The sequence below is a fragment of the Arachis duranensis genome, chromosome 1, assembly GCF_000817695.3.
Source record: "Arachis duranensis cultivar V14167 chromosome 1, aradu.V14167.gnm2.J7QH, whole genome shotgun sequence".
Lineage (NCBI taxonomy): Eukaryota > Viridiplantae > Streptophyta > Magnoliopsida > Fabales > Fabaceae > Arachis > Arachis duranensis.
The window spans coordinates 89,666,901-89,681,973 of record NC_029772.3 but is presented as its reverse complement, the minus strand read 5'-3'; the positions used below and the strand labels follow the sequence as shown (position 1 = coordinate 89,681,973).

At 30.8% G+C, this 15,073-nt stretch overlaps 1 protein-coding gene and 1 non-coding gene across 4 annotated transcripts; one reads left to right on the top strand and one right to left on the bottom strand.

Moving 5' to 3' along the window:
- The first annotated feature begins 1,249 nt into the window (after positions 1–1,249).
- On the top strand, positions 1,250–6,083 carry LOC107496367 (mannosyl-oligosaccharide 1,2-alpha-mannosidase MNS2-like). Of its 3 annotated transcripts, none has more exons than XM_052252377.1 (14): positions 1,250–1,495; positions 2,049–2,096; positions 2,221–2,427; positions 2,758–2,870; positions 3,048–3,113; positions 3,266–3,437; positions 3,759–3,848; positions 4,039–4,163; positions 4,277–4,342; positions 4,458–4,566; positions 4,640–4,738; positions 4,834–4,914; positions 4,988–5,158; positions 5,288–6,083. In XM_052252377.1, the coding sequence occupies exons 1-14, from the start codon at positions 1,475–1,477 to the stop codon at positions 5,534–5,536; spliced, it is 1,617 nt and encodes a 538-aa protein (XP_052108337.1). In that variant the 5' UTR covers positions 1,250–1,474; the 3' UTR covers positions 5,537–6,083. The 3 variants fall into 3 exon arrangements, with proteins under 3 accessions (XP_052108337.1, XP_015973097.1, XP_052108338.1); XM_016117611.3 differs by having other exon boundaries at positions 1,250–1,598; XM_052252378.1 differs by lacking the exon at positions 5,288–6,083 and having other exon boundaries at positions 1,250–1,598; positions 4,809–4,914; positions 4,988–5,125.
- Positions 6,084–9,037: 2,954 nt separating this feature from the next.
- On the bottom strand, positions 9,038–9,110 carry TRNAA-UGC (transfer RNA alanine (anticodon UGC)). Its single transcript has one exon. It is a non-coding gene; the product is annotated as a tRNA-Ala (tRNA).
- Between the last annotated feature and the right edge of the window lie 5,963 nt (positions 9,111–15,073).

Genomic DNA, 15,073 nt, shown 5'->3' with positions numbered 1-15,073 from the left:
ATTATATGTCTAGCTAATGTATCCATCTTATTCAATTCGACCCATAATAAATAGTGAATGAGTCATACTCATGCATACAGTCAAAGTGTAACGCAATTGAATTTGAAACTTAGGCCCAATCCAAGTTTGAAGCATACTCCAATTCAGTTTGTGTTAAATCAATTGAAACGGAGAAGTAATCCCTGCCAAAGTCATAGTTCACTGATTACAAGAATCAAGGAACTACAAAGGAGACTATGGAAAATTCAAAATAAGCACATGACGAGAGAAACTAATAAATGTGCAGAGCTTGCATGAGAGGATTGGAACTTGGAAGTGAAGTACGACTTTTTATTTCTCCCTAGTGTTATGATGAATGGATATTAAGATAGGATATGATACAATATGAAACATGTGAAAACATAAATTTAAAATTTTATAAGATATAAAATACTATATATATATATATAAAATATAATTAATATATAAGGTGTTTTAAATGTGTTTAAATGTGTCTAAAATTTTTTTTATTTTTATTAAGATACTATTTAAATATAAAAATACACGTGTCACATAAATATCAATAAATATTTGTATCTAAAATATGTGGGACACGCAAATATAACAAGCAAATGTCCGCGCCGGGAAAGGTACACTCCGTAATGTAGAAGTGGTGCTGTAGAGTAACCACTTGTAGTGCTGTGTGTTTGTTTTCTTTGTTGTTTTCTCTCTTTTCTTGGGCCTTGGTCCTTTTACTATACCGGAAAAAAATGTTTTGCATGAAAACTAAATCCATTGACCCTTTTTTTGGTTTCAAAAAAATATAAAAGCATGTGTATCAAAAATATAATAATAAAAAAATATATACACAAATTAAATTGGATTGGTACAGTAGTTAACTCACTAGTCCGTTTAAGCAAGTGTCAGATTTCGAATCCCGCCTTAAGCATGCAGCAAGCCAGCAACTCATTGGCTAACAACAAACCCTTAAATAGAGCTCGATAAAATTGATTTTATATGAAATTAATATTTGATAATACAAAGTAAAACCTTTTTTTGTACTGAGTTATTAGGAGTGAATTCTCCAAAAATAATTTAAACTATGTATTATAAATTAGCGTAAAACATGACAAGATTTGGTTATAGATATTATTGAATAATAAATAAGTATAATTTTGAGGAGATGATTATAGATGGTGATTGATTTACGTAAATAGTAAGCTTAAGTTTTCCCAAAAATGGAGACTTTCGTTAACCTCCATACGTTGGTTAGTGCGTATTGTGTAATGTGAAGAGAAGATACAAACTTTACGAGGCAGAAACGAAATAAAAGCAAAATTCCTTCTCGTTCCGATAATTAATGCTCCGTCTGAATAATCCTCAGGCTCCCTTCAATCCAAAAACCTTTCCATGATTCATTCATAATGGGGAAGAAATCGTCGTCATCATCGTATTCATCAGGATCGTCATCGTCGTCGACCACATTGCGGCGGAGATGGCGTTTTTTTCAGCCAAGGTACTACGGAAAGAGGCCAAAGAGACTCGCTTTGCTCATTCTCCTCTGCGTCTCTGTCACTTGGATTTTCTATGACCGTCAATCACTCAACAGGGACCATCAGGTTCCTTCATTTTCATTTTATTTCCCTCTTTTTCTTTGTTTCACCTTCATGGCACATGTGCTTTCTGGTTTTGGAGCTTCAAAGTTTAACTTTTTATGTAAAATATATAATTGGGTGTGGACAAAATGTCTAAATGCTGAGTACATAGTCAGTCTTGGCATGCTTCAAGTTAAGGGATTGGAAAAGTAATGGGAAAAAGAGAAAGCTGATTTCTTTATCTTCAGGCATTTGATTGCAGTCAATTGTTGTTCTGAGAATCTATAGAAAAAGTTCCAAGTTGATAAAGATGGATTATTACTCCATAGTAGTATGCATGCTCCATCTCATACCTTCTTATGTTTTGAAACGAGTGTGTGTTTCCCATCATTGTTGAAGTACCATGTGTTGATCATGTTTTAAATGTGGCATTGTTCAAGTGAATGTCTTGTTTTATTTCCTTTTTCTGTTCAGGAGGAAATTTTGAGATTACAAGAAGAGGTTGCCAACTTGCGAAGTGCGGTAAGATCTGCATATTCTGACTCTCCAAAGGATTGCGTTATTTTATTTTCTTTTACTTTAGAAGTTAAAATTTTGTCCCTTTCAACGGCAATGTTGGCTTAGTTTAAGTTATTTGAAATTGCAGCTGGAAGCTATACATGACCATATGAAAACCTCGGCTGAAACTGAAAGCATCCCAAAACATGAAACAGAAACTAGTTTACACACCAAGAGCACCTCTGCTGAGGACAATGATTCTATTTGTGAAAAACGGAGACAGAAAGTAAAAGATGCTATGCTTCATGCATGGTCATCTTATGAAAAGTATGCATGGGGCACGGATGAACTTAAGGTTTTTGCATAATATTTTTAGTTTGTTAATAGTTAATCTATCTCTTCATAGGTCTATCACTTGCATTGCTTGTTCCCTCCTTTTGCATAAGGTAGATGAGTTGTCTTATGTTTTACCACACAAGTTAATGAGTAATTGCTATGTAGAAGTCAAACTGAGTTTTATCCAGATCAGAGATGAAAAACTGCAACATGGCATGTCCTTCATATTCATTCTTAACTCTAGTTTGGAATGGTCTTCCTCATGTAAATCTGAACGTTTTGTTTATAGTGTTTGCTCATATTTTGGCTCTTGCATGCAACTCAGTTGTTTGCTATTCCTCTCTCCCAGCCAATATCAAGGATTGGAGTTGACAGTTTTGGTGGACTTGGTGCAACTTTAGTAGATTCTCTTGACACATTATATATAATGGGCCTTCATTCTGAGTTCCAAAAAGCCAGAGAGTGAGTTACCTTATCTTTAATGCAGTGAACTATGTAATTGGTTTATAAGTGTGTGTTTTCTTATATGTTTTCAAAGGAGAGAGGAGTTCCACAATTTGTGTGTGTTAGTTAATGTTAATATGTTGCTGTTGTTCTTTTGTTCAACAATTCTAAGAGTGCAATATGATAATTTTACAGGTGGATTGAGAAATCTTTATATCTTAAGAAGAATGTTGAAGTGAGCGTGTTTGAGACAACCATAAGGTTGAATTAGAAGGTTCAATCTTTTTTTTTTTAATTTTTTTTTAGTGCTTTCTCTCCAGCCTAATTATTATTGCAAATTTGGCTGATTGTGGCAGATTTTGCATTCTGGTCCATTCTCCTCTCATCTATCTATTATCTTTTGTTGTATTCAGAATTCTAGGTGGCCTTCTTAGTGCATACGATCTCTCTGGTGAAGAAGTCTTCCTTGAAAAGTCAAAAGAACTTGCAGAGAGGCTGTTACCTGCTTGGGATACACCTTCAGGAATCCCCTATAATAGAATTAACTTGGAACATGGCAGACCAACTAATCCTAGGTGGACACGGGTATGTTTGCTCCTTAATATGCACTCCAATTCATTTACTCACTCACTTTTTTATGGATAATGTCTTGCTAAATTTAGAAGCTCTGATTTTTATCATAAAGTTTTCTCATTACTGGCAAAATATTGTTGTCGATAATAGTCTTTTCGCATCTTTGTTTGGAGACCTTTTGGATGTGGCCTTCTCAGACCCTAACTTGTGATGCTTGAGCATCCGGCTGCCCTTTATTTGAAATCATATTGTTGCTCAATGAACCTGTTAGGTTCTTTTATTTTCCTTGTAAATCTAACAATATGTTGTTAATTACTTGTTTCCTGTTACTAGGGAAGCAGTATTCTTGCAGATTCTGGTTCAGAGCAGCTTGAATTTATTGCTCTCTCACAAAGAACAAATGACCCTAAGTACCAGGAAACGGTAATCTCCTGCTTTATTTTAGATTTTTGACAATCAATAATTGTCAACATTATAATTATAAGTATCTTTATCGAGGTGAACTTGTTCCAAGTATTGTTGCCTTTTTACATGCATAAGCATATCGATAACGAGAATGTTGTGATTTTCTGCAAGAAAGTGGAAGTTTGTCTTCTGAACTTTGATATTTCAGGCAGAGAAGGTAATTGAACGGTTTCGTAGAATTTTTCCTGCGGATGGGTTGCTTCCCATATATATAAATCCACAAACTGGAATCAACCCAACTGGTTCAATTACATTTGGTGCTATGGGTGACAGGTGATGGCTCTGATAATTTCTAAGAAACAATAAAAATCTGGTCTTGTTTCGTTATAAGGTTAACTACATTAAGTAATGCCATAATTAAAAGGTTGCCAATTTTTGTGTTTCAGCTTCTATGAATATCTACTCAAGGCCTGGATTCTTGGAAACAAGACTGAAGCAGTAAAATACTACAGGTATTGAACTTGGAAAGTCAATTTTCTTTGGAAAGTTGAGGCATAAATTTGTTGATCCAATTCTCCTGAGTCATAAGGCATTTGACTTTGCCTGTTACAAACAAATGGTATTCAGGGAAATGTGGGAGACATCAATGCAAGGTCTTGAAAGCTTGATTAAGAGATCAACACCATCATCTTTTGCATACATAACTGAGAAGCTTGGAAATACTGTCTATGACAAGGTACTATTTATTTATACATCCTTAACTGTGTATGTTGTGAAAAGAATCTCTAATCTCATTGTCTTCATTTCAGATGGATGAATTAGCTTGTTTTGTTCCTGGGATGCTTGCTCTGGGATCTTCTGGCTATGACCCTGAAGAAGCAGGCAAGTACATGTCTCTAGCCGAGGAGGTAATTCTTCTGAGAAGTTCTCGTGTTAATTCTTCGTATTTCTTGGTTCCGATTGCTACTTATCTTTCAGGCTTATACTGAATTCAATTTTGCAGCTTGCACGGACGTGTTACAATTTCTACCAGTTAACACCAACTAAGTTAGCTGGGGAGAACTATTACTTCCGCCAGGGAGAGGTTTGAATCTTCCATTAACATTTTGTTCTCCAAATTTCCAAGGTTGTTCTGCTAAAAGTAAAGAAAATTGTAGGATATGCTTGTTGGCACTTCATGGAATATCCAAAGACCAGAAACGATTGAGTCACTCTTCTACCTCTGGCGTTTAACTGGAAACAACACATACCGAGAATGGGCTTGGGATATTTTTGAAGCATTCGAATCGAACTCTAGAATAGCTTCAGGATATGTTGGACTCAAAGATGTAAGAACTTTGCAAACCCCTTCTTTGATGATTAGATTAGTATATTTTCCTCTCTGTTTAAAGAAAATGATCATATTCATATAACAAAGTCCTTGAGTGACTGCTTTCTAACTTTGCCTAAATATTCAGGTGAATACGGGGGCCCAAGATGATATGATGCAGAGCTTCTTCCTCGCCGAAACACTCAAATACCTCTATCTCCTCTTTTCTCCTCCTTCAGTCATCTCTCTTGATGAATGGGTGTTCAACACAGAGGCCCACCCTTTAAGAATTAGAACTAGAAATGATGTTCATGAGGAACAACTGAATTTAGACCAAGAAGATAAATTTCCAAGCCATTTGCTAGGTAGAAAAGAAGGTCGCTTGGAAAACAAGTAACTGAGAGTTGTTGCTTTAGGATCTTGGCGAGCGAAACCCGAAGAATGTGCTTAAGTTCCCTACCAAGTTAATTAGTTATGTTTGACAGCATTTGAGGCTGATCAACCACCTTGATATCAATGGTTGCAAAGGGGGACAGCTTGTTACAATTTATCAACATTTTCTTGGGTTGTCTATCACCACCAACGATCTTTTGTATGTGGTGATATGGTGAAGATTAGCTTAACTACTTTTTTTCTTTTTCTAATTAGTAGGATAACTCTGGTTGTAAATGCCTATGTAAAAGTAGAAGCCCTACTTAGTTTCGATCAATTTTTGCACGGTTGTAAATCCTCTGTGGAGTAAGCTTAAAGTGAAATGAAATCTAGATATCAATTACTTGGTTTTGAGATTTCCTTTTCTTTTTTTTCATGTTCTAAACAGCCCCCTTTAGGCTTGAATATCAGATTAGAAAAGGGTGAGTAAAAATATGTATGAAGATGTAGTAACGTATAGAACTGTTACAATAAAGTTGGACACTTATTAGCATTGTGTTAATCTAAATGATTCCGGCAGTTGATTGATCCATGATGTTAACTATTATTCTGTGTCAGCACTTTGTTATTATCAGAACTGATTTATATATGTACATATACTGATATTAACAACAACCTTAACCATCATTATTACTGAAAGTTCATTTTTTAAATAATCTGTCACAATTAGTTAAATAATTAGCAAAACTTCATTTTTCTACTGTTTTTTACTTTCCAAGTGTGAGAAAGTGGTGGCAAACAAAGAATAAGAGAAGGTGACTATTCATGTGAAGATGATAAATGAAAATCGTTACAATTTAGTTAAATATGTTAAACTATCTAACTGTTTTTATCTTTGTCTTCACACAGAGACAATTTCACATAAGTGATCATGGTAAGAAAATTGAAAGAAGGAAAAAAGATGAAATGAAAGAGGAGGTGTAGAAGAAGCTCAAGCAAAGAGACACTCCTATGAAAAGAAAGAAAAGAAAAAAAGGGGTATAAATTAAACAAAACTAATAGCATAAAAGCAAGGCATGATGCACCCCCACCAACTCAGAAGCAATGATGACACTAAGAGTGGAAGTGGAGTCTTTTTAAAGGTAAAAAGCTTGGGAAGAACTATAATGACAGAAAAAGTATCATTCCATCATACCCTACTAGTCTTCTTAAAATTTCCATGCAAATTTAAGGCAGACAACATGACATTATTCATATTTTAACTCTTCACTCAAGAATAATGTGTGGCATTTTAAAAGGAATAATGTGAGGGAAGCAAAAAAGTTTGAAAGTAGAATCTAGTACTATCTCTTGAGAGAAGTGATGAGGATGGCAAAGAGAATCCTTGTTATGGGGGGGAATGGAATGAAGAACTTGAAAAGGTGAGCCTTGAAGGATGAGAGAGAGAGAGAGAGAGAAGGGCTATTTGTGTCAGCTTGGGAAGGCATGCGTTTTTCTTTGAATGAATTTTCGGAAAACTTGTTTGTTTCTTTCTTTGCTGAAACAGACACATTAGTAACAATGCAGCAATTTCTAAATAAATAGGGTATAGCCATTGGCTAAGGCTTCATTCATTCAATTCTCAAGTCTGAAGCCTCATCAGAACTTATATTCTGTTCATGAATTCTTTGGGGTAGTATGACACTCAATTCTATGGAGGATATAACCAAAAATCTTCAATGAACACAAGTTTAATAATCCATATTATTTATATATATTTATAAATTGTAACACTTGTACTCATATAAGAATTTCTGATTGTATGTTAATTAATGTATATATATATTATGCATACAATTGCAATAACTCTCTGAGGGTGTGTGTGAGAGAGAGAGAGAGAGAGTTGTATAAGTTATAAGGTGGTTGGTATAGACTATATAGGATTAAACTTTAAAGACATCAAACATGTAAAGATACGACAAAAGCTTTTTCTGATTTGATCCTCAATCCAATGATTTAAATACCATAGATCCATTTCTTATTAGTGAATAAAGCTGGGTCCAAAAAAAAGTTGTAAAAGGTGAGTGAAGTTTTTTTGACTATCACAGTGGTGTTGTGTATATTATGCTACCATTAATCTTAAACCTATCTGTTTCTTCAAGTGAAGTAATAATAGAGAATTATCTATTAGTGATTGTGATAGCATAAATAAATAAAAATTTGCAGGATAATGATAAACAATGTACTATTATCAGCTAAAATATTAATTAAAATACCATAATTTAAGATCTAGCCATCTTAGATAGTGACCCCAGCCACTGGACTTTAAAATAACAGTATACTAAATTCCAAAGCTAGCTATTGTCTTTTTCTTCCTTTTTTTTAAAAAAAAAAAAATAAAGAATTGTTCATCTTTCTCTGTGAACTTGTCATTTCACCTCAATAATATGCATGAAAAAATTTGTGTGCATTTTGCATTAATCACAAATTATTAAAACCAATTGCATGCATATTGTGAAGAGAACTTATTATTAATTATACTTTGCCTAATTAACTATTTAATTTTGATGTTTTATTGAGAGAGAAAAAAAGTAATTTTAATAATTCCATGGTTCCAAAGAAATGCATATATATATAAAGCTGTATAAATGCAGTAGCATGTGATTGAATTAGAATGGACAAAATGCATTGACAGAGTTTGAAAACAACATCAAATCTTGTCCAATGTCAACCCCAGAGACTGTCTCAGATGATGTTAGGATAGTTTTCCGGGTTTGCTTTGCTTTGCTTCACTGACATGAAATATTTCAAGACATACATTGTTGTGCACAACATTACAACAATAATGTTTATATATACATGAATGTATGTATTCATATAGATTCTTATTCTCTATGGAATCTGCTATCAAGGATTGCAAATTCTCATTCTCTTTAGCTAGCATTATATTCTCTGCATGCCTACTTTCCTTACACAAATTAGGATTGAGATGAAAGAAAGTTGAAATATGATATGTACTATTGGCTTTGCCTTATTGGATTTCGTATCATCCATATATATATATATATTAATTACTTGTCACGCTTGAGTAAAAAGCTTTTCAGCAAGTACTAGAATTAGTTGTTGGGTTGATTAACTTGGTTACATCTTTGGATTTAAACTTTGGGATTTATGTGAAAATAATAACAACAATAATAGATGTAAACTAATATAATAAGCTAAGAAGAGCAAAGAGCAGTTTTAAGAGGGAGATGAGAGAGGTCTATTCAAGAGTCAGGATTATTCTGTGAACATATTGCATTATTTTCTGAATTGAAGAATCTTGGTCTCATCTATCTAATTGTTCATTTTGATTTTGAGAGGTCTATTTCCAAAGCCAGCAGATTTTTGTTTGTTATGAAGTATAGTCTCTGACCTATTCTGGCACCTTATTATATATCTATAACAAATATATTATGCTTGCTTTGCTCTGTAACATTATTATATTTGTTATATCAGATTAGTTGGACTAATGTTGCATATGTAGAACTGAAAAATAAATCTAAATTGGAGATGCGGGGGATCGAACCCCGTGCCTCTCGCATGCAAAGCGAGCGCTCTACCATTTGAGCTACATCCCCTTGTTCAGTAAATTATCAGGCTTTATTTTTTATAATATTATAGAATTATGGGCTATTTAAAGGGCTTAAGGCTGGCCCTAGGGCTGGGTACAAATTCATAGCTCTAATTTTGTTTTACATAGATACAACAAATCACCTTGAAGGCGTTTGGTTAATGATTAATTATTGTCTATTTACTTCTATCCTCTATGTTTAGATCTCAGTGTTTACATGGATCACAATGTGTGGATTATTATTTAGTGCTTTGATATATATGTCAAGAACTAATTAATTTGTCATGAACTAAAATTTCATTTAAAAATTTGTTGCTAGCTAATAGTTAATAATTGTTATATGTACACATCAAAATTTGAACTCAAATACTTATTTAAACAAATAAGTAATCAGCTAACTAGTAGGTCAACGTAAATTGATTAGTTTTAGGGACGGAGCTATTCATATAAAAACTAAAAAAGGGGGCAGTGGCCCCCAAATTTTAATTTTTTTCTTATAAGTTATGTGTAGATTTTGATTTAGCCTCCTTAAAATTTTAATTTTAATCCTTCTATATTAAAAAATTAAACTTTAGCCCCTCTCTAAATTTTATCCTAATTCCGCCCTGATTAGTTCATAGTAATATAAATATTTGTACCCTCGACCACTAAGTTAGTTACATATATCCATAATTTAAGGGAAAGTATGAGGAGCTAATGAAATATTTATACAATGTGTACAATGGAGGTTTATGGAGTATTAGAGATATAATTATTAGTGTTACATTTTTCCATCAGCTGAATCTTTTGGGATGAGTGGTATCATGACATGGTATTAAAGCGCTAGATCTGAAAGGTCATTATCCCTTGTACTCGGATGGTTATTCTAAATAGTATAGGGGATGTTCATTTCATAACTTAATAGCCATTGTACACATTGTACAAATAGTCCATTGTCTTCCTAGCGGGATCCATAATTTAATTAGAGTAGTAATTTATACATTATGTGCCATAGAATCCCTTTTAATTTGATATTGAAAGAGCTAATAAAGACAATGTTATAATACAAAAAAAAAAAAAGAGATGGTAGTGACATAACGGATCAAAAGAAATCTTGAAGCAGCTAGCTAGCTAGGTATGTATCTGACCAAGAAAATAAAATAAAATAAAATAATTCATGCTACATAATATTCTTATTCTTTTATCCTAGACAGCTTTTGAAATTAAATTAGTGAAAGCTAAGAGGGGTGTGTCTCCAATGTAGTGTGGTAAAACAAAAGAGAGAAAGCTAACATTTTTATCGGGATTAACAAACAAAGAGAGGGTGGCAGCAATGATGGGTTAGTGTTGTCATCGTTTTGCATGCAAATTAAAATAAAGGAACATACTTTCATGACATGCTCCTTTTTTGTCTTTGATCACTTCACTTTCTTTGCTTTCAACTTTAATCTGTCTCTTAGATTTCAGTAACAAAAGCCACCCTCTTCATTCTTTCCTCTTTTTCTCTCTTTACCCGTTACATATTCTTTCTTCATATATATCTCTTGTTTTACAAGTAATTATATTACTTTAACCTTAGTTTTACTAATTAAGAGTTGTCATTCGTGTATAAAGCATGTCATGATGAAGGAATGCATTATTTTATTTTCGGATGCAATCATTATTGGAGGGTGAATTTTTTGTAATTTAAACTTAAATTTGATTCTATTATCGTTACAAAATTACTTGTTTCAAAAGTTTAATTAAGAAGTTTAAACTGATAAGAGAAATTATATGTTTTAATAATTATATCTCAAAGCAATTTTAGTGCAATTCTTATTATAATGATATTGTGATTATTGAGCCTTAATTTAGAGAAACTAAAATTTATTTTTCAACAATTGGTAAGGTTTGCTTTTGTCTTGTTTTGTAGTTTTTCTTCTGCTCTTATTTTATAATTATATAGTTTAGCTAGAAGTGAAAGGTAATGAATATTATTTAATGCTTGTTTGAACGTTATTATTTTGATAAAAAAAGATTTTTTTTAGTTTTTAGTGATTTGACAAATTTTTAGTAGTAAAAATAAAAGTACTAGAAAAATCAGAAAAATATATTTTTTGAGAAGCTGCAATTTACATCTTTTTTAAAAGATATTTTTTCTTTAAAAAATATGTTTTTCATATATTAAATAAATAAAAAATATTTTTATATTATTATACCCAAACGTAATTAATAAATAAAAAGATATTTTTGCATAAAATATCTAAACATAAAATTACTTTTACTTTTACGTAAGATCTTTAAAAAAAAGATAACTCGAAAAAATATCTTTTCTTAAAAATTTACCAAAATAAAGCCTTAGTCAGTTAGTGAATGCTAAATAAAAAAAAAGAGTAGAACTTTTAATTAAATTATAAATTATAAATTATAAATATAAAATATAATAAATAAACAACTAAAATTTATTTAATTAATAAAAAATACAATACTATATCTACTAAGTAAGAAATATTTAAGAATGAGCTGTTATTTCAATACCAGCCATTAGAGTTCTTAATTGTTTGGTTTAGAATCATTCGTATTATTAGTTTTGGATCATAGATGTTGGTATACATATAATAAGATTATGTAAAAATATTCTTTTCCTCTACAACAAGAATGTAATATATACAAGTATATATATAGTGTTATTAAATATTACCTACACATGCATGTGAGTTGATTCCAACCTTATTATACACAAAAATAGTATACTTGAATTCTCTGATCTTAAGTTGCTTACAAATAAATGAACTGAACTGATTTATGCAGTTACAATAAGAGAATCATTATTCATGTATGTATAATACTCATTATTCCTTTTCGAATGTCAGTCTATACCATCATTGTGTCGCACCACATAACAAATCATTTTCTTATCAAAACAAAAACAATAATGACATGCAATTTAAGACTACTAGCTAGCATGTAAAACTTGTGATCTATATGTGCATTCTTCATTATTTGGTTGATATTTTCTCTAATCATTTTGTTGGTGATAAATAATTATAATAATGCCCTAAAACTTATTAATGAGAAAAAAACGCTATTGTTGATCTCGTTGAATAAATCATCATATAAAGTAGGAAAAAAAATCTCATTTTTTAGGTTAATAAAAAACATCGAATACTTAACAAAAGAGACAAATAAATAATCTAAAATTAAGAACTATATATACTATATACTATATAGTAAAGGGAGAAGGCATATTTCAGGCACATGAGGAAATTAACTCTGAAGCAGAGAATTATTATTTATTAATTAAGCACTATTGTCGACGACATCTTTTAATTTGACAAAATAAATATTAATCTGTCGTAAATTTAAATTCTATTGAATTGCTGCATGTATAAAGTAAGATTTAAATTTTTAATACTTATTTAAACAAATGAATTCAACAAATTTAAAGTAGTTATTTAGCTAGTTAGCATCACGATAAATTAGTAGCAAATTATCTATTAAGTAATGAATACTAAGCACTCCCCGAAGAAAAGGGTTTTTTTATTTTAACAAGAGCATAGGTAAATTAAAACTAAGATAGATAGAGAGATAAATATAGTGGAGAAGTAAGTGTAAATGGAAAAACGAAAAAGAAAAATGTATGTTTCTGGCGACATTTATTGTATAAAGTTGCACGCTACTTGTTCTTTTCACCTCCCCAAAGATCAAATATATATTCTAAATAAACCTTTTGAGTCACCAATGACTTGGAATCAGAGATCAATTCCCTTTGCAACTTGTGGGTTCCACTGTCCTTACCTCCTTCGTGGGACCAATCCTATACACCTACACATTCATACACTCATTCTCATCCTTAATTATTATCATTATTATTATTATTATTATTATTATTATTATTGTGTCGATATAGAACATGTCGTATTGTGTCGTGTTCTATATCTATATTAATATTTGTGCATCATAGATCATGGTGCAATACTTAACGTTTATTAACAATAATTTTTCATGTTAAATTAATTACTATATAATAAGCATGCTACGTATACCGAGTTACCGACCATTATATTCTACAAAATCTCATACGCATGAATCTCAAAATAGATACGGCATGCAACTCTAAGCTGTTTATAGTTAACTATATAACCCTGAAGAAAATAAACGTAGGTTATTATCTCAGATCAGACGATGCTCTTGATATGTGTGCTTCTCATTAAAGACTTTTTTTATATGTGATGACAAGCTTATTCTTTTGACAAATCAAGCTTTTAAGGAATTAATTAATTAATGAAGAGATGCATTCTAATTGATTAATGTTTTAGCTAGCTAGGTAGAACCAATGTAAATATCAATCATGTCACCATTCAGCGACTCTATATAAAATTACATATTTAACATCTATTTTTTTATTCTACTATTATAAATAAATTTAACTATTCTACTATTGCAGATTTAATATTTTATTACAGCAAGATTAAGGGTCTATTTGAAAAATTTTAGAAGTAATTTTTTTAATTTTTGATTTGTGAAAAATAGTAGTATTAATGTCTGGTACAATTTTTAAAATTAAAGTGCAACTTTTTAAGAAGCTATTTAGAAGTTTATAGAGAAGTTAAAAAAAAATGACTTCTCTCATAATACTTATATTTTTCATTACATTTCTATAAAATAAGCATTTTTAGAGTTAAAAATTCAAATACAAAATAATTTATTTATATGTTACTTTTAACAGAGTCATTTATTATTTAAGTTATTTTATCAAAAGGAACTTAATTAAGTTGGTTACCTAAACTGGACTTAATTATCCTAAACTTTTAATAACTGATTATTCAATTAAAAAAATATATTATATATGATATGTTGGTGTTTAATTTTTTAATTATTAGATACAAAAATAAAAAATGAAATTTATCTTTATTTTTCTCATTTTTTTAGACAAATTAAATACTAATATCTTAGACACTATAAAATATATATAATAATTATTTTAATAACTGGTTTTTTGTGTGCTATTCATTTTTGTATATATATACAATCACCACAAAATTGACCTTTTAGTACTTGAATCAATAGGAGATTATTGAAAATTAAACTTGAAATGTAACCTTTGAAAAAAAAAATTCTATGAAATTAAAGGAAGATAAGATAAGGAAGGCCAGGCAGCTGTAAAAATATTGAGAGTGTGAGGGACATGCATAGTCCATTGTGGAACAGTCAAACCACGCAGATTCTTGCACTTCCTTTCTTTGCTCTTTTTAGAAATATTTGAATAATCACCTTTTAAGAATAATTAAAGCTGTACAAGTAGTTGTAAATAAAATTCCAAATCAGATGTATATGGGGAATTAGATCATAAACAATATAATAATATAAAAGTTCTTTTATATAGTGATTAACTCTAACAATATTTATGCATCAAATTATTAGGACGAGGTATAAAATAATTAAACTTTGTGAAATACCCGATAAGCCCTTGAATTTATGTATAGGTGGGCCTGATTTGTCTGAGTTAATGAAGCCTCTTAAGTTTACTTTGATATGCTTTGTTGAAAATCTGTTAATGAACATGCAAACCAAATCATTCCATCATCAAGTCCAAAGATATTAATATTACGGTAAAAATTCAGGTGCAATCGATTTCACGTGAAGTTAATAACTGAAAGTAGTTAAATAAAAATTTAGTCAAATCAGTTAAATCATCTAATCGCTCTCAGCTATCATCTTTACATAAAATTTACTGCATCTAAATTTTCACCTATTATTATTATTATTATTATTATTATTATTATTATTATATTTTCGATCACAATGAGTAACACATTCAAAATTAATTCATAAAGGGATCAGAGATCCCTTGCTTCAAAGTAGAGAAATCCAATAATACTTTTCAAACTTTGAAATATAATGTTCCAATGATTTGAGCACGTAACCCTTCCTTTTAATAAAAACCACATACATATATATAATTTTTTTTTTCTACTGCTAAAGGGTTGTTGTAAGAGCATTGATGAGCCC

What these genes read in the sequence shown, in the direction of transcription:
- LOC107496367 (XM_016117611.3), top strand. Translation starts at nt 1,404, where the DNA reads ATGGGGAAGAAATCGTCGTCATCATCGTATTCATCAGGATCGTCATCG. An exon ending in GAAGCAGTAAAATACTACAG is followed by an intron (nt 4,343 to 4,457) that starts GTATTGAACTTG and finishes AATGGTATTCAG; the next exon opens with GGAAATGTGGGAGACATCAA. An exon ending in GAAATACTGTCTATGACAAG is followed by an intron (nt 4,567 to 4,639) that starts GTACTATTTATT and finishes TCTTCATTTCAG; the next exon opens with ATGGATGAATTAGCTTGTTT.